At 38.8% G+C, this 19,602-nt stretch overlaps 1 protein-coding gene across 8 annotated transcripts in view; it reads right to left on the bottom strand.

Annotated features, from left to right (window-relative positions):
* The window catches only part of LUC7L2 (LUC7 like 2, pre-mRNA splicing factor), a 64,363-nt gene that overhangs the window by 34,389 nt on the left and 10,372 nt on the right, over positions 1-19,602 (bottom strand). For 5 of the 8 annotated variants that reach the window (XM_054726436.1, XM_054726437.1, XM_054726438.1 and 2 more), the window contains exon 2: positions 13,351-13,445. In XM_054726436.1, coding sequence (XP_054582411.1) covers positions 13,351-13,445 — 95 coding nt within the window. Of the gene's footprint in view, positions 1-7,879; positions 7,904-13,350; positions 13,446-15,036; positions 15,119-17,606; positions 17,659-19,602 lie in introns of those variants that run through there. The other 3 variants (XM_054726439.1, XM_054726435.1, XM_028159013.2) reach the window with 3 other exon arrangements.

Raw genomic sequence — 19,602 nt, forward strand, 5'->3', positions numbered from 1 at the left:
CGGTGATAGAAACCAGACATAGTAACAGCTCTAAGTATTTGCAAATATTCTTGCTTTGATATGTTAGTACATTTGCTTGGTTCTATAAGCTAAATCCTAAAGGGAATTATAAAATAGTGTGAGACTAATTCCTGTATCAATGAATTTATATTCTCAATGTAAAAATGACATTAAACTAAAGTTGCAACTGTACACAAAAACATACAAAGATTTCATTGCCACTGTACAGCAAAAACAAATGCAAAAAATATTGACATATTAATAGTCATCGGCTCAGTGGTTAAACGTCAAATCTATGAACCCGGAGGTCACAGTTCGATTTCCCAGTCAGGGCACATGCCCGATCCCCAGTGTGGGGCATGCAGGAGGCAGCTGATCGATGTTTCTCTCTCATCAATGTTTCTAGCTCTCTATCCCTCTCCCTTCCTCTCTGTAAAAATTCAATAAAATATATTAAAAAAGAAAAAGAAACCATCAATAAAACAAAAAGGCAACCAACAGAATGGGAAAAGATATTTGTAAGTGATACCTCCCAGAGGAAGCTAATATCCAAAATATATAAAGAACTCAACAAAAAAACAAACAAACAATGCAATTAAAAAATGGTCCAAGAACTTGAACAATTTTCCAAAGAGGAGATAGAGATGGCCAACCGATACATTAAAAGATCTTCAACATAACTAGTTATAAGGAAAATACAAACCAAAACCACACTGAGACCCCACCTAACACCTGTTAGAATGGTTATCCCATACAATAAAAGGCTAATATGCAAATTGGCCCCTCAGGAGCTCAGCTGCTCGCTGTAATGTGTGCTGATCACCAGGGAACGGCACAAAGGTAGCCAGGGGAATGAAGGCCCCAGCCAGCAGCCAGCAGCTGGGGGAAGGAAGACCCCAATCGGCCCTGATCACAGGCCAGGCCTAGGGACCCTTACCTGTGCATGAATTCCATGCACTGGGCCTCTAGATATCAATCAGAAATAACAAGTGATAGGACCTGGGGGAAAAAAGGACCCCTCATAGACTGCTGGTGGGAATGTAAATTTGTACAGCCACCATGGGAAACACAGAGATGCCTCAAAAAATTAAGAAGAGAGCGATCAAATGACCCAGCAATCTCTCTTTGGGTATCTATCTAAATAATTTGGAAACATTTATTTGTAAACATACATGTATCCCTATGTTTACTGCAGCATTATTTACAGTGGCCAAGACATGGAAACAACCTAAGTGTCCTTCAACTGATTATTGAATAAAAAAAAATTGGTACATATATACAATGAAATACTACTCAGCTATGAATACAAAATACTGCCATTTGAGACAACATGGATGGATCTTGAGAGTATTATGCTAAGTGAAATAAGTCAGATGAAAAAGAACCTTTATTTCTTATTATCACTTTAACTCTGAGAAATTCACTTAATCTCCCTGAACACCTCTTTTCTCAAGTAATTCACTTTCTCCCTTCCTCATATTTATAAAATTTATTTTCCATCCAAGTTCAATGCTTGCTTCAAAACCCAGTCCAAGAACAAGAAAAAAAAAAAAAAAAAAAACCTAGTATAATACAGGAAAAGCCTTGAAATAACAGAACCTGGATATGTCTGTTATGCCACTATTGCCTTAAAATAAAACTCTTCTGCTTTTTATTAATATTTTTTAAAACAGCAGGAAAACACACACGCTGTTGGTAGAATGCAGGTCGGTACAGCCACTGTGAAAAACAGTATAAAGTTTCCTCAAATAATTAAAAATGGAACTACTTTATGACCCAGCCATTTCAGTTCTGGGACTATATCCGAAGAAACCCAAAACACTAATTGGAAAGAATACATGCACCCTTATGTTCACTGCAGCATTATTTACAATAGCCAAGATTTAGAAGCAGCCCAAGTACCCATCAGTAGATGAGCGGATAAAAGAACGGTGGTAAGTTTATGGAATGAAGTACTACTCAGCTATAAAAAAGGAAATCTTGCCCTGGCCGGTTTGGCTCAGTGGATAGAATGTCGGCCTGGGGACTGAAGGGTCCCGAGTTCGATTCCGGTCAAGGGCATGTACCTTGGTTGCGGGCACATCCCCAGTAGGGGGTGTGCAAGAGGCAGCTGATCAATGTTTCTCTCTCATCGATGTTTCTGACTTTCTATCCCTGTCCCTTCCTCTCTGTAAAAAATCAATAAAACATATTAAAAAAAAAGGAAATCTTACTTTGCAACAGCATAGATAGACCAACTCAGAGAGTATTATGCTAAGTCATTCATGAGCCGTGGTTTGCCACTCTGTTGACTAATGAGTTTGCCGACCACTGTGCTAAGTGAAATAAGCCAGAGAAAGACAAGTACTATATGATTTCACTTATATGTGGAATCTATTGAACAAAGTAAACTAAGAAACAAAATAGAGGAAAAAAAGAATATAGCAGGAAATACTTTTTGTCATGCATTTCAAACCCTAGATATGCAAAGATCCTATATAATAAAAGACTAATATGCAAATAGACCAAAAGGCGGACCAACCAAACAACCCGTCACTATGTGCACTGACCACCAGGGGGCGCACACAGAACATGGCGGACATCAGCAGCAGGCGACAGAGTGTGAAACATGGCGGGCGTAGGCCGCGGCGGGAGGGTGGAGCAGGTGAGCGAGGGTGCCAGACCAAGGCAGGGCACCAGTCACTGTCATCGGAGCAAGCCTCTAGTGGTTACTGAAAATTCTTTGCTCCCATGTACCACAGTCCCGCCTGGCGCTTGCACCTGCTGCCAGCACAGAAGCCACCACTCGCACCTGCTGCCGGCGCCGGCCCCAATTGCTCAGAGCTGTCAGTAGGTGAATTTCAGGGGCTACACTGCTGTAGGCTCAGGCAATTTTGTGCAGTAAACCATGCAGGTTTTAAATCTGTAGAGGAGAAAAGGTATTCCAGGAAGAGGTAAAGGGGTAGGCAAAATGAGAAACATGCTGGGGAAGAAAAGTACTGAGATAATAAGGAATACACCAGTCTGGTTGAAAGAGAGGACCAAATGATTTATTCATTAAAGGAGAGGTAGACTGGGCTAAGGGTTTTAGATTTTTTATCATATATGTACAATACTAAACCTCAAAAAATTTGTGTGGTAGCAACATATGGTAAGTTCATTCCAACTCAGGAATGACTTCTTTTCTTCACATTTAAATCTCTTTAAATATCATTTTATCAAGTTTTCTCCAACCACCCTGCCAAAGTAGCTACTAGCCCACTATCCCAAACAATCTAAATTACCCAGCTATGCTTTTCTGTTATAACTAAAACCACATTATACTTTCTCACACTTGGTTGTGTATGTCTCATATGAGAATGTAAGCTCCCACCACTAAAGCAGAAACCTGTGTCCATCTTTTTATCCCCAGCATAACACATGGGACAGATTAGGTCCTGGAGAAGTACTTAAGTGAGTGAATAAATTAATGAATGCTGATAGCACCAATCAGCAACACTCCCAGAGATGAAAAAATAAATCACTTCTTGAAGAGCAATTTCTTATTAATTTTTACTGTGAATTCTTTTTACTTTCTCCATCCAACCCTCATTAAACTGACATCTCACACTCACTCTTTTCTATTTCTTCCTCTTCTTAATTCCAGTATTACTTAAATTTCATTATCCTATACACTATTAAAACTAGTATCATAAAAAAGGAAGGACAAAAAAACTATCTAAATTAGGGAAATTTACAAATTACATTAACCAAGTAAATATATATATATCCTACCTGATAAAATAGTAATATGCAAATTGACCGCACCTTTGCTACGCCCAAGCCACGCCCACCAGCCAATCAGGGGCGAGTATGCAAATTAACCCAACCAAGATGGCTACAGCCACAGAGAGCAAGGTTTCCTAGGTAACAGAGGAAGCCAAGCTTTCCGCCTGCCCTTGCCAGGCCTAAGCCTCCACTCAAGCTACAAAGTTTCAATTATAGAAGGTAAACAAATTCAAACAGAAATGGCGGCAGAATGGAGCTTGAGAGAGCAGGCCAGGGTTGCTCCCGGCAACAGGGGAAGCAAAGCTCTCTGCACACCCTGGCCGGGCCCACCTGCTTAAGGCTATAAAGTTTCAATTATAACCCCAACAGAAATGGCTGCCAGCCGCAGAGGGAGCCCCAGGCTTGGCTCCGCTCCAGGCTACAAAGTTTCAATTGTAGAAGGAAAATAAATTCCAGATACCAGGGCATCCGCTTGGGTGGCCAGGGGGCATGGCTGGCCTGCAAACCACCACAGGCCCCTTGCTCAGGCCGCCCCACGCCCCAAGGGAACCCCACCCTGATCAGGGACACCCTTTAGAGCAAACCAGCTGGCCCCCACCCCTGTACCAGGCCTCTATCCTATCTAATAAAAGAGTAATATGCAAATTGATCATCACTGCAACACACAATATAGCTGCCCCCATGTGGACACAAGATGGCCACCACAAGATGGCCAGCAGGAGAGGGCAGTTGGGAGGCACCCGGCCTGCAAGGGAGGACAGTTGAGAAGGACCAGGCCTGCAAGGGAGGGCAGTTGAGAGGGACCAGGCCTGCAAGGGAGGGCAGTTGAGAGGGACCAGGCCTGCAAGGGAGAACAGTTGCAGGTAATCAACCCTGCAGGAGAGGGCAGTTAGGAGTGACCAGGCCGGCAGAGGAGGGAAGTTGGAGGCAAACAGGCTGGCAGCGGAGTGGTTAGGGGGTGATCAGGCTGGCAGGCAGAAGCGGTTAGGGGCAATCAGGAAGGCAGGCAGGCAAGCAGTTGAGAGCCAGCAGTCCTGGATTGTGAGAGGGATCCCAGATTGGAGAGGGTACAGGCTGGGCTGAGGAACAACCCCCTCTGTGCATGAATTTCGTGCATGGGGGGGGGGAGGGTGTGTGTGTGTGTGTGTGTGTCCCTCAGCCCAGCCTGCACCCTCTCCAATCTGGGACCTCTCGAGGGATGTCCAACTGCCCGTTTAGGCCCGAGTCAGACATTCCTCTCAAAATCCAGGACCGCTGGCTCCCAACCGCTCGCCTGCCTGCCTTCCTGATTGCCCCTAACCGCTTCTGCCTGCCAGCCTGATCACCCCTAACCACTCCCATGCCAGCCTGATTGATGTCTAACTGTTCCCCTGCCAGCCTGATCACCCCCTAACCACTCCCATGCCAGCCTGATTGATGTCTAACTGCTCCCCTGCCAGCCTGTTTGCCCCCAACTTCCCTCCTCTGCTGGCTTGGTCACCCCTAACTGCCCTCCCCTGCAGGGCTGATCACCTCCAACTGCCCTCCCTTGCAGGCCTGGTCCCTTCTCAACTGCCCTCCCTTGCAGGCCTGGTGCCTCCCAACTGCCCTCCCCTGCTGGCCATCTTGTGGTAGCCATCTTGTGTCCACATGGGGGCAGGGTCTTTGACCACATGGGGGCAGCCATATTGTGTGTTGGAGTGATGATCAATCTGCATATTACTCTTTTATTAGATAGGATAGAGGCCTGGTACAGGGGTGGGGGCCAGCTGGTTTGCCCTGAAGGGTGTCCCGGATTAGAGTGGGTGTTCCCTTGGGGCGTGGGGCGGCCTGAGCAAGGGGCCTGTGGTGGTTTGCAGGCCCGCCACAAACCCTGGCGACCCAAGAGGAGGCCCTGGTATCTGGAATTTATTTTCCTTCTACAATTGAAACTTTGTAGCCTGGAGCGGAGCCAAGCCTCCTACTCGCTCCGTGGCCGGCAGCCATTTCTTTTGGGACTTATGTATCTTCTATAATTGAAACTTTGTAGCCTTAAGCAGAGGCCTGGGCCGCCCAACGTGTGCAGAAAGCTTTGCTTCTTCCATTGCCGGGGGCAACCCTAGCCTCCCGCTCTTTCTAGCTCCGTGGCTACCACCATTTCTGTTTGGATTTGTTTACCTTCTATAATTGAAACTTTGTAGCCTTGAATGGAGGCTTAGCCCGGCAAGGGCAGACGGAAAGCTTGGCTTCCTCCATTGCCTGGGAAACCCAAGCCTTCCTCCTGCTCTCTGTGGCAGCAGCCATCTTGGTTGGGTTTATTTGCATAGTCGCTCTGATTGGCTTGTGGGCGTGGCTTGTGGGTGTAGCAGAGTGATGGTTAATTTGCATATTACTCTTTTATTAGGTAGGATATTTTTGATGTGACAGACCTAAAAAAGTCTATGGGATGATATAATTCAACGTGCTCTGTTCTGTACAGGTCAAAGTAAAACACCAAATGTTTTTAAAAGATCCCCTAACAAGTAAGAATCATCAAACTAGAGAGATTGTACAAGGACATTTGGTCTTGCCACCTGCACATCAGGGTAGAACTCATCACATTAAAAAATATATATTTCCACCCCTGGATGGCATTGTTCAGTGGTTAGAGCGTAGGCCTGTGCACCAAAGAGCATGTACACCTGGGTTGCAGGTTCAATCTCTTTCTCTCTCCCTCCCTCCCCCTTTCCCTCTCCGTCTCTCTCCCCCTTCCTCCTTCTCCCTTCCTCTGTGAAAATTTTTAAAAAGGAAGAAAAACACACAAATGCTAGCAAGAATGTTCAGAATGATAGAAAAAAGGTTATTTCTCAAGAGCATATGTCCCCCAGGCTGAACAGTTCAGGGCATTAATGTACCAATTTGCCAACAATGCTCCAAACTATATTCAAAACTTGGCTTTTCAAGTTTAACAGTAGTTTTAATTATTCATCACTGGGAAGCTTTTAATATGCCTCTGATTTTCTTGGTATCAAATGTGATTTTTTAAAAGATATGTTTTTTTATTGACTTCAGAGAGGAAGGGAAAGGGAGAGATAGAAACACCAGTGATGAGACAATCACTGATCAGCTGCTTCCTGCATGCCCCCTACTGGGGACAGAGCCCACAACCCGGGCACATGCCCTTGACTAGAATTGAACCTGGAACCCTTTGGTCCGCAGTCCAATGCTCTACCCACTGAGCCAAACCGACTAGGGTCCAGATGTAATTTTGGTTTATGCCGTCTCTAAAAATGCTTGTTAAAGAAATAAATATTTTTGTAATGGACTGAGAAGAATAAAATAAAAATAACAAAATTGCTTAATATAAGAACATAATACACTTCAAAAGCCAAATCTTATAAAACCTGTGTTAACTGGCATTTTGCAAATTGGGAAACTCTAAAAATTGACTATGACATAAATATAAAAACAAACAAACATGTTAGTTATCTGGGCCAATGCTAAAAATACTTGTTAAAAAAATACCAAAGTAGCCCTGGTCAGCGTGGCTCAGCTGGTTGGAGTTTTATCCCATAAACCAAAAGGTTCTGGGTTCAGTTCCCAGTTAGGGTACATACCTAGGTTGCATGTACTAGAGGCAACCTGTCAATGTTTCCCTTGCACAATGATGTTTCTTTCTCTTTCTCTCTGTCTGTCTCTCTCTCTCTCTGTCTCTCTCTGTTCCTTCCTCTCTCTCTAAAATCAATAAACATTTCCTTAGGTGAGGAGGGAGAGAGGGAGGGAGGGAGAAACCAAAGTAGCCCAAAACAAACTATTTCTGAGGAAGAGATAGTTTAAAACAGTGGTCGCCAACCTTTCGGACCTCAAGGACCACCAGTGGTCCACAGACGACTGCTGGTTTAAAACATCTACAGACTAATTTTTTACATCTGCTTATGAAACTACTGCTGTCATATTTTTATAAGCAACTCAATAAAACAAAGCTACTCTCCAGCTCCTTATCTGTTAAAAGGTAACACATTCCCCACTAATAATTTATCAATTGTTGAAACTCAAAGTTATTTTTTGAAACAGATTTGAGCATTCTACTTTTGGGTGGATCAATTATTCAGTCAACACAATTGGGGGACACTTCTAGATGCTGGGAATATAGCACTGAACAAAACAATGTCCCTGCCCTTATAATGAAACTTACATTCTAGTGGCTGGTTGAGAAAATTTTGTGCAGGTTTACTTCTTATCACTTATTCTGCTTCTCCATACTTTCATGGCTCTTTTACATATGTACTACGAAAGAGACTTCAGTAGTTTTAAAGTTCAGGTTTGTATGCACCCAAGTAACTGATTTTAGACCAGGCCTTAAAAGAAAGAGTTAGAGAAGCAATAAAGGAGTTTCAATTAGTAAAAATTGCACTTCAGATAAAACCCATAACCTACTGGGGCACCATAAAATCAACTCAGTCAGAATTTTTTGACAATTAACTCCCATCCAATCACTTCAAAAAGCCTGATAAAATTTTATCCCTGTCCTTGACTATTTCTCAATATCAGTTCTCTAAATTTTAATTCTATTTTTGAGACTTTAGACAAAATTTCATGGAAATTTTCTATATTTAAAATGTGCAAAATTCTAATTGAAATAGGAAAGACTGGCCTATCCCCATGTCCATGTAAAGCCTCCAAAGACATTTCAGAAACATTTAAAAGTCACTGCCCTAAGTTATCAAAAAAAGTAGCAACAAAAAACTTTTTAAAAAGTATTTAGGTCCCGGCTAGCGTGGCTCAGTTGAGGGTCAACCCATGCACCAAGAGATCACAGGTTCCATTCCCGGTCAGGGCACATGAGCGGGTTGTGGGCTCGATCCCCAGTGTGGGGCATACAGAAGGCAGCTGATCAGTGATTCTCATCATTGATGTTTCGCTCTCTCTCTCCCCTCTTCCTTCCTCTCTGAAATCAATAAAAACATTTTTAAAGCTATTTAGATTTAAATTATTCCGAGATTCCTCAGTGGCATAATATATTGTGATTCTTTAATTATGATATATCTGACTAGCATAATTTCTCTGAGCCTTAAATTTTTTCCCATCTATGAAATCATGACCTTATGCAAGAAGACATGAAGACCTGTATATGCTAAAATTATACTATGTTGAAGGCTATAATAAAATTAGTAGTGGCCATTTCTGAACTTAGGACAGGCACACTATGAGAGTATACATTTCCATCTCTGCAGATCTTAATTTCAAGCTTTTGTTACTGTCTCTGCTTTAGATTTAATGCCTTCTGTAAATTATTTTTATCACATACCTTTTCCCCAGATCACTAAGAACCAGATGGATTTTTTTTTTTAAAAGGTCTTTAATATACTTATCTTTCCTCAGGGAAGCTATGTAACAGAAATAATGTATTGGGGGTGAGGAGGACAACTCTGCTTAGGTTTTTTTGTTTTGCCTAAAACTGAAAGGGGATGAACAGAACAGGGAGAAACCAAGTGTGCAAGGGGAGGAAGAAAGAACTAAAACAAGAAAATATTCTAGATGAATAGGGAAACAACCCAAGGCTTTGAAAAACAGTAAATTACTAAGATATGAGATATTCATGCTTCTTTTAAAAATCATAATCCAAAGATATTTATATATACACAATTGTTTTGATTCTTTGCTCTACATTTTCCTCCTCTGAATAATTTATTAGCTAAAGAATTAGTTATAACAGAGTATCAGATTAATAAGAGATAAAGTGTTATAGGGGCATTTTCATCAAAATGAATTCCAAAAATATTCCATACTAATTGTCAGTTGAGTACATTTTTAGAAATCATACTCTCCATCTTCAAGTGCTTGATGTAAACTTCAACCACTTACAATGAATAAAGCCAGATAATACATTTCTATGTATTCTCCTGTTAAATAATACAGAATATTGGTGAATCATATTCTGCTGGAAGTGAGATCTGAGGAACATGGTAATGAAAACTAAAGAGCAAACTTCAGTTATATGGCAAAGAAAAAGCATTATAAAAATCAATAGTTACAATTCAGTTCTTTTCATCCTCTAATACTTAAAAACAAACAAACACCAAAAACACACAGACATCTTCCACATGAAGAGGTATGAACTGTGCCAGAAAAGCATTTGTTCTACAGAGACTGGCTGTTAAAGCTCTGTAATTACAAACCATTTCTACATAGGATAAAGTGTTATAAATATACCCTTTTAGTAATAAGGGTCATGAGAAAGTCACACTACGGATGGTTTTAAGTTCTCAAGGACACTATACTAGGACAATCCTGGAATTTCATAAAGTCCTATAAACCAGTACTTAAAAATGTTTAAATTCTGAGAGGTTCATAACTATTAAAGCCCGTCCTTCCATATAACAATACCTTCTCTATTACACTGACAAAAGGAAGATATTTCTTGTCCAGAGTTTCCCTGGCAACTGCCTTTCTAAGTTTTTCATGTAATCCAAGATGTCAATTTTAAGCCTCATCATTAAATTCTGTACTGAGAAAAATATGTTACCAATTAATATAATATTTTTCTATCAACTTTGAGGTGCATTTTTCAGAGATGTTAAAATTTGAAAAAATGTGTATCTTATAAATCCAACAGCAATAATTTTACAAGGAAAATTTTTATTTAACATACTCCCTACAAAATAGAAAACATGTTGAATAAGACTATACCTCAAAATTTGGGTTTGGTCCAAGTTTTACTTTAAAATAACAGAACATAATGATTTTTAATAAGTCACCATCTCATCAAGGCTAACTATAGATTACATACCTCACAGAATTGTTTCAAGAAATAAATAAGTACAATTACATTATGTGTACCTAAAATGTAAAGTATAACTGTGTCACATTTTTATTAATGCCATACTTGAAAAATGTAATATGCCAGAGTCTTGCTATGGTTGGGCTTTATTAAAAAACAAAGAAAAACAACACCTAAGTTCTGCTACTTTGTTAATTCTGTTCTCAAAATTTAGTTGAAGTGATAATTTAGCCAGTAAATAAAATTATTTTAACTGTTAAACTTAACAGTACATGTGGAGAATCAAAGTACACTACAGATAATTATAGATTTCTTTTATAGCACAGTAGAAAATACTTTAATTATGAAAATTCTGAGGAGTATATATGAGGGTTAATTATCTGTTATAGTACCAACTCAAGTGGCTCAGAAACTGGATTTCCTTCCTTGTATTATACTTTTAAAAAATTTAGTATTATAAACATATTTTTAAATGTAGGCTCTTTTTTTCATCTATACTAATAAAAGGGTAATATGCTAATTAGACCGGACGTCCTTCCGGACAAAGCCACAGCGGCTGCGCCAGAAGTCCTGCCTCTGTGCGTGAGGTGCACAGGAAACACCTTTTCTGACCACTCATTGTCTAAGCTCGCCGTAGGCACTCGCGGTGTTCCTGGTAACTTGGGTAATAAGAATCCAAGAAGGTGATCTAGGGTTTTTCCACCTCTCTGCTGGAGGAAAAATGGAGGTCCGCTGCTGGAGGGGCTAAGAAATGTCATATCCTGCCCTAGCCAGTTTGGCTCAGTAGATAGAGCCTCGGCCTACGGATCGCAGGGTTCTGGTTCGATTCCGGTCAAGGGCACGTACCTAGGTTGCAGGCTTCTCCCTGACCCGGGCCCAGGTCAGGGCTCATGCAGGAGGCAACCAATCGATGTGCCCTCTCACACTGATGTTTCTCTCTGTCTTTCCCTCTCTTTTCCATGCTCTCTAAAAATCAATGGAGAAATATCCTCAGGTGAGGATAAAAAAGAAAGAAAGGCCATATCCTATGAAAGAGACATCTTAAAAATGCCTAAAGAAAACTGTCATATTTTCATGGTGAAGGGACTGGAGTCCATGTTGATGAAAACACCTTGGCAGCTGCGAGTGATGGGGGCACCGAGTTAATTTCTTTGAAATTAACAAAAGAAATTAACAAAAGAAAACACAGTGACAGCAGCAGCAGAGTGATGGGGGCGGCGCCTTCCCAGTCATCTCCCGCAGAGGGAGGCCAGACTTCGGCATACAAGGAGCGGGCCTAAGCCATCAGTAGGACATCCCCTGAGGGCTCCCAGACTGTGAGAGGGGGCAGGCTGGACTGAGGGAACCCCTGCAGTGCACGAATTTTCATGCACTGGGCCTCTAGTTTTAACATAGTATAGTTTCAATAGTCTTTCCTAATGGAAAAAGAAGTGCTTTCAAGATTGTATACCTTGATATCTATCTGTTTGGGACATTTAAATCTTCCTATCACAAAGAAAAAACTCATTTTGGATATCTTTAAGGGAACTCATCACTTCTAAAAAATCCAAGTCAAGAGTCTTTCCTTCATTTCAGTCATTTCTGGCAAATGAGAAATAAAGTCAACTAAATGTTCAGCCCTTACTAGTCGTCCTCCACCATCATCAGATGCAGCTTAATAAAGGAAGCTCTTGCAATGAGTAATCATTTAAAACAAATCCAAACCAAAGGGAATAAAACCCTTTGTTCCATTAAATAGGTCCATCATCATGTGGTTTATCTTCCAAATTAAAATGATGATACTCTAAGTTCATTAGACATAGAATCTAAATTGAGCTTTATATTGAGTCAGCAATATAAAGGAATTTTTTAAGTGACAACACCACTTGCAATTAAGCTGTGTAAATTTAAGTATTTACTAATACATTTTCCCCACAATTATATCCACAATATAAATGCACACAAATTTTAACAAAAATATACAGTGTTTTGTATAAGTGTACTCTGCTCAAAAATAAGAACTATTTTTTAAATCACTTGTATTATTTCTGAACTAAAAGTACAATTGCTATTGAATTACTGTGTCTGTATTCCAAACAAGAAATGCTTTTTTATTTTTTTAATATATTTCAATTAATTTCAGAGATAAAGGGAGAGGGAGAGGGAGATAGAAATATCAATGAAGAGACAGAACTATTGATAAGCTGCCTCCTGCATGCCCCTTTACTGGGAAATGGAGCCTGAAACACGGGCATGTGCCCCGACCAGAAATTAAATCGTGATCTCCTGATTCATAGGTCAATGTTCAACCACTGAGCCACACCAGCTGGGCAAAAATGTTTTTTGAAAAATTGCTGAGGAATAGAAAAAATTATACATCAAACCATAGTAATTAATTTTTGTGAGGAATCCCATTATTGCAGATTAAATCATCAACCTAAATAAATAAGATATACAGATTCTTCACCTAACAGCAGTGGTTTTGTTTTTAAAAAATCATTGCATAGCCCTCATTGGTTTGTCTCAGTAGATAGAGGGTCTGCCTGCAGACCAAAGGGCCCCAAGATTCGATTCCGGTCAAGGGCATGTACCTTGGTTGCAGGCTCCTCCCTGGCCCTGGCCCTGGTCAGGGCTCATGCAGGAGGCAACCAACCAATGTGTTTCTTTCACATCGATGTTTCTCTCTGTCTTTCCCTCTCTCTTCCACTCTCCCTAAAAATCAATGAAAAAATATCCTCAGGTGAGGATTAACAAAACAAACAAAAAAGATTTTTAAAAATTCATTGCATACTAATTTGACTGGGAATTAACTTTATCAAGTAGAGAAAAAAAAAAAGGAAAAATAAGATTAGTAGTTCATTTTTATAGTATAAAATTATCAAATAATAGATTTAATAAATACGTACAGTCCCAGAGAGGACATCATGGGGGCAACAGTTGAGAAGGTGACTCTTGCATACTCTGTCATCACTGAATTTGATTCGTTGACGAGTGGTATCTCCTGTAATATAGGAAAGTTAATAACATTCAAGGTTAGACAACTAGAAAATGTTTATTTTCTGAAAGCCCGATTATTGCTAGCTTTTAATGTGTGGCTACACACACACACACATTTATAAATCAGCTCAAGAGGGATTAGTTCTTTATATAATATCTTATGAAAAAAAAAACAATTTTAGACAACATGCAGTTGCAGTACGTATACTGCATATGTAACTTAAATGGTCAAAGTGGGAAAGCAATGCATTCTGTTAAAGTAATTCAAAAAAGCATAGAATTTAGAGCAGGAATGGACCTTAAGGATTATTGAGTCCAACTCCTACACATTGCAGATGAGGAAACTGTGGCCTGGAGAGGTTAAGCGACTTGCAGTAGACCCACTAGGACAGTTCTACCAGTATACAACGTTCCCTACTTGACACTAAGCATTGATTTCTTTTGTAATTATTTAATTAACTGAAAAACATAAAAAGTAATCTTGCAAATATTGCATACACACTGCGAATCCCCACTGAACCCCAGACGCCATTTCTTCCACTATTTTGTTCCAGTTGAAGTGTCTCCCTTTTGCTGCTGGGAGGAGTTAGAGAGGGTAGAATAACGTGTTTAAGAGCGTACAAACCTGGAAGAAGGACTTACACACCAGTCAAACAAAGGCACATTGCCTAAATGAAAAGTTAACTGTAATGCCTCCAAAGGCCCCACACCTCCAAGTTTTATGTAACCTGTGCTATATATGGCCTAACATTTAAATTAATTTTGTCTTCATATAGCACAATACACCTCCTAAGCTATAGAAGCATCCAACCTGCTAATGATGCCTATCCACTAAAAAATTTACAAATTCTAAGGAACAATAGGTAACTAACTCTAATAACAAAATATAGATGGCAGTTATAATTTTTTTGCTTACAACCTCTTTGGAAAAAGAAAAAAACTCTTAATGACAATTCCTTTATGTAGAGTGATAGCCCTAAAAAAAAAAGTGTTTTATTTTACCCTTCAATTGATATCATTGTTGATGAATGAAAACCTACTGGTGAATTACTGAAGCGAGAACTGTTGGTACCAAAATAGATTGTAAACACTGCTGTACTTCACATGATGCCTGAGGCACTCCAAAAACTTTCACCTAGGAAGTGATTCAATTATTTGAATTAATTTCTGTTATTCACATGTGAATTGCAAAAATGGTTAAAACTTTACCCCTTTTATGTGGTCTTATTTTGAAGAGTCAACTAACTAAAGTCAACTAAATACTGTCATTTTTAGGTGGGGTAAGATTTTGTTCAAATTGTTTTAACGTGGTTAAAAATACTTCATTGTAAGTTTGATTTGTAAGCAGGGAATATTTTTAAGAAGAGTAATTTATAGCTAAAATGATAGCTTCAGAGCAGTTCAACAATAGGTTTTCTAGAGGGTAGTCTCTAGTTAAAGTAGGTTATTTCTGACATCACAATTTGGAATAATTCATTTATTGTTCACGCCTGCTACTATAATAAAGGTAATTTTACTGATCCTTTTTTCCTTTTAAACACAACTGCTTTTGTTCCACATTCATTAACACATCTGAAAAGTTAGCAATAACTCACGGCTCGGCGAATGCGGGGCCTTTCTGACACTCCCTTGCAGATTGAAGTAGTCAGGCATAGATACATTGAACCTTTACAAATAAAACAAGGGGCCAGATTGTTCAGTTTGTATAGAATAGACTCTGCCAGCAATTTCAATACAGCATCTAGATGTACATGTTGATTGTAAAGATTCTTGTATATGAAAACAAAAGTGAACAAAATCAGGGTGTTTTTATTTTTTTAAATATTGGCTTAACAAGTGTGTAATCTTAAGAGAAGAATATAACCAACCATAGGTAAAAGTCCAAGGCTGGAGCTCTCGAAAGTGGTCCTTGGGCCAACAGGGGTTTTAAAAATTGTTTTTTAAAAAGATCTATTTCATTCAGACTTTAGTGAGGGCCTTGCACTCTTGTTAGAATGATACTATGATAAGCTCACAACAGAATGGCAATGCTTACTACAGGCTTTTTGCTTCTTGGCATGTAAAAATAATTTTTTATTTTAAATCTGCACCCAAATTATGCTAGGAAATTTAAGGATGATACTTTAAGCAGAGAGAGAGAAAAAAAACGTTCATAGCTAGAAGTCCCCTTGCTACAAGTATCTAAGCTTTTCAGTAATGCAATAGCAGTGTCGTTTCAGTGCTGTCCAACTAATGGCTAAAAGATTATAAGCCAGGCCTTAGAATAAAATCAAGATTCAGTAAGTTTTACCAATTAAACATTTCATCAAGTAAGGTGACTGTTTTTGCTTCAGAAATCACAACATTAAATCTAATACTAAGACCTGTGCCCTGAAGACACAGCTGTCAGATAAAATATGAAGAATTGCAAGTATCACGTTAGCAAACATCCCTGATAAGCTTTAAAAGAAATCAGTTTCTGTAAACATCAAAAAGTATTTAAAATACCTTCTCATTGCATTTAAGTGATTGCTCTTTATACATTTGATAACTGTAGTAAACACAATATGCACAGCTATCAAAAATCAGCCTATACGTTATAGAAACTTTTAAAACAACAAAACAATAAAATCCCTAGTAATTTGAGATAAAGAAATATCCTGAGAGGGACTAGCAACTAAGTATCTGTTTATTGGTATTTTTAAAGTTTTACTTAAGAGACTTAAAACTTTTTAAAATAATTTGGCTATATTACCATGTCCATTAAGTATTTAATAAATTTGGGCATAAGCCATAAAAGTATAATTTGGCTAAACCAACAAAAAATTTTAAAATAAAAAATACCAGTAATTTTAGTTTCTATCAAGATATCTGGCCCAAACCATATTTTTCAAAACTAGGTAAAACAGTGCCCATTTGGGGGGGAAAAAAGAGGAGAGGGGGAAACTACAATCAATAGGGAACAAATATGAATCAAATCTCCTTATAATGCAAGAAATTGTTTTATGCATTTGATGTACTTTATCTTTGGATGTTCTAGGAATATACTCATATAAAAATAACCTAAATTAAGAAAAAACAATTACCCTGTTACACTATTATTGGATTGGAATCATAGAATCAAACCTATTAGTAAACACATCCTCTGTGGTAGACAATGGGGTTACAAAGAGGCATAGAAGACAAGCTCTGTACCCTCAAGGAGTCCATGATTTTGCTAAGAGAAACAGGACATTCAAATGAAGTATAGCAAGTAATATACAATGTAGCCTAATCCAAGTGCCAAACTGATGTTTCAAGTAGTAGTACTTAGGAATTCTAAGACTAGAATGACCACCAAGGACTGGAGAAGTTAGAAAAGGCTTCATATAAGCAGTAGCCAAATTTTAAAGGAAAGATAGGACTTAGACCAAAGGAAAAAAATTTTTTCCATTGTTCCCTTCAATCCAGATTTTGTGTGTCAACAAAGTAAAAATATTTAAAGTTTAAAAATAATGGGGCAGAGATTAGGCTAAGTTATTTGCGTTAACAACAAAATGTCCTACCCATAAAAACATGGATGTCTCTCTGTTCTGTAAGTTCCAAAATAATTCATTAGACTTTGTATATAACTACAATGTCAAGTTTTTAGAATTTAAATGGAAGCATCAAATTTCCTATTAATATTTACTACCAGCAACTCAACCCCTTCATGAGTTTCATGAATTATAACCTTTATTTGGGAACACCTGAGTCACAGGTGTACAATAAAAACTGAAATGCATATTATTCCTCTCGAGGTCTCTCAGTAATACAACAGAGCCTAAGTGGTACTAAGGCAGTTTCACTCAGGGAATGTGACCACTAAAAAGAAGGGTGCTGCCCAAACTATACTCAAATACTGCTATTCTCCAAATCCCCTTCAATCTGTTCGGAGGGAAAATTTTAAGCACAATGTAAATCTGAAAATTGCCATTTTATGGGCCTGCCTTTTTCTGAAACTGACTTAGACTTAAACTGTAGTAGTTACACTTAAAACCTTAGCCCAGATGGTATCTGATATCACTTTACATGGTGCATGCTATTTTCCCAATACCCACCCCCACCCTCCAGTGCCACCCACCCTCTCCCTCCCATACAAACAATAATTCAAATCAACTTTCACAGATTTAGGTGCTATTTTAAAAACATCAAAATTTTACTTTACCCATTCTCTCCGATGCTCCCTGTATTTTTTTAAGCTGTGAGTGGATGACCATGCTATGTGATCAACAACTGTGAAGGCTAAGCAAAAGTGAACTGAGTTTAGTATTATAATTTCAAAAGAACCTTAAAGTTTGTAATATTTGACATACATAATGGTATGCAGATACCTTATTTTACTGCATATTATCAGGCATTAATCGCAAGCAATTTATAAAAATAACTAATTAGTTGTACAGAATTAGCTTAAAGCTCAACTTAGGGAAAACAGAGAAGAGAAAACCCAACAGCACAGCACACAAAGCAAACAAAAGCAACCCCTCATTTATAAATGGGGGAAAGCCCTCCCATATTCTCCCACAGCTCTCCCCACAGGTACACTCGTTAGGGGCCACATATCACTGTTGGCTTGGGACAGGATAGGCACATTCCCTCTAAAATAAAATCCATACCTCTTCAGTAAAAGGAAAGCCAGAGCTAGAGAGATATATAACTAAAAGCTTAAAGCTTTTTGTTTCCCTGTGCCCTTGAGTCCTCAAATGCAGAGAAATGTTCCACCCTCTTATTACCATTTCTTACAATATAAGCTACTGATCCACAAATTGGCCATGTAAAGACCCAGGGCCAGTTTATAGTCTAGGACAGGGCAGGGCAGAAGACCTCCCCTGTACTAGTAAATCATTATGTCTTCATGTGGAACCAAGGTAAAAGCAGGTGACTACTGCTGCCCAGTGACTATTATACTAAAGAACCAACTTTATTACTTTTACACCCTTCTCAAATTTTCTCACCAACTCTACTAACTTCTCCCACCTACCTTTATTGTTCCTTTAGAATTCTGCCTAAAACTCACCTAGAGGAACTCTTTTGTAATTAACCTAAAAAAGTACCCCATGTTCCCTTCTAAATAAACACAGTTTAATTTACTTCATATCTATACAATTCAAAGTATATAATTCACTTATAAAAGGACTCACTATGCCTTAACTTAAAATCATTGTTTTGAAAACATTTAATATAATCCGATACACATCAAACTTTTCACGAATGTATTTATTACATAAGGAAAGTGTACTCAACCAAAAATGGCAGTGGGAAGAACCAGTTATGTATGGCATTCTCATTCTTCCAAATGTAATAGCAAGTCACTTCTTTCTAACACAACTTACAATCATACGAGGATGAGGAGCAGCTTTTCTTTCCTCCAGAAAATGCAAAAATAAGGGTACTGTACAGTTCAGAAAGGCTATCCCTCTTAATACTTTTATATAGTCCTATAGGTTTATAATTACAAATATTAGTAACACTTCCACCGAAATCCTATGACAAGCCCAACATTTTAAAAATGCAATGCCCTGCCCTAACCGGTTTGGCTCAGTGGATAAAGCGTCGGCCTGCGGACTGAAAGGTCCAGGTTCAATTCCGGTGAAGGGCATGTACCTTGGTTGCAGGCACGTCCCCAGTAGGGGGTGTGCCGGAAGCAGCTGAATCCGTGTCTCACTCACCCATGTTTCTAACTCTCTATCCCTCTCCCTTCCTCTCTGTAAAAAATCAATAAAATATATTTTTTTAAATAAATAAAAAATAAAAATGCAATGCCCATTGCAGAAGAAATTTACAGAAAAAGTTTCTTCTTGCTGAATATGATCATAGATTCATTAAAATAATGTTTTAAACCTACCAGCCTACTTGTCTATGAAAATCCAAATAACAAAATTATAAGGAATGAGACTAAAAAACAGCCTTGGTAGTAGGAGAAAGAGCTTTCTAAGAGCTAACAGAATACTAAAGTGGCTACATCCCAAGGCTCTATTCCACCCCTTGCCACAACCTTTTCTTCTCTCATTATACAAAGCATAGAGTCTTGGCCACTGGCAGGAATTATTGCCATCACATTTCTAGGAGGATACATGCTTTAGGACATCTATCTACATATTTCTCCTCTTAGATTTCAAAAATATATTAGAAAAGGGTGAATAGATTCCTAAAAATTAAGTTCT

Source organism: Eptesicus fuscus, chromosome 14, assembly GCF_027574615.1.
Source record: "Eptesicus fuscus isolate TK198812 chromosome 14, DD_ASM_mEF_20220401, whole genome shotgun sequence".
NCBI lineage: Eukaryota > Metazoa > Chordata > Mammalia > Chiroptera > Vespertilionidae > Eptesicus > Eptesicus fuscus.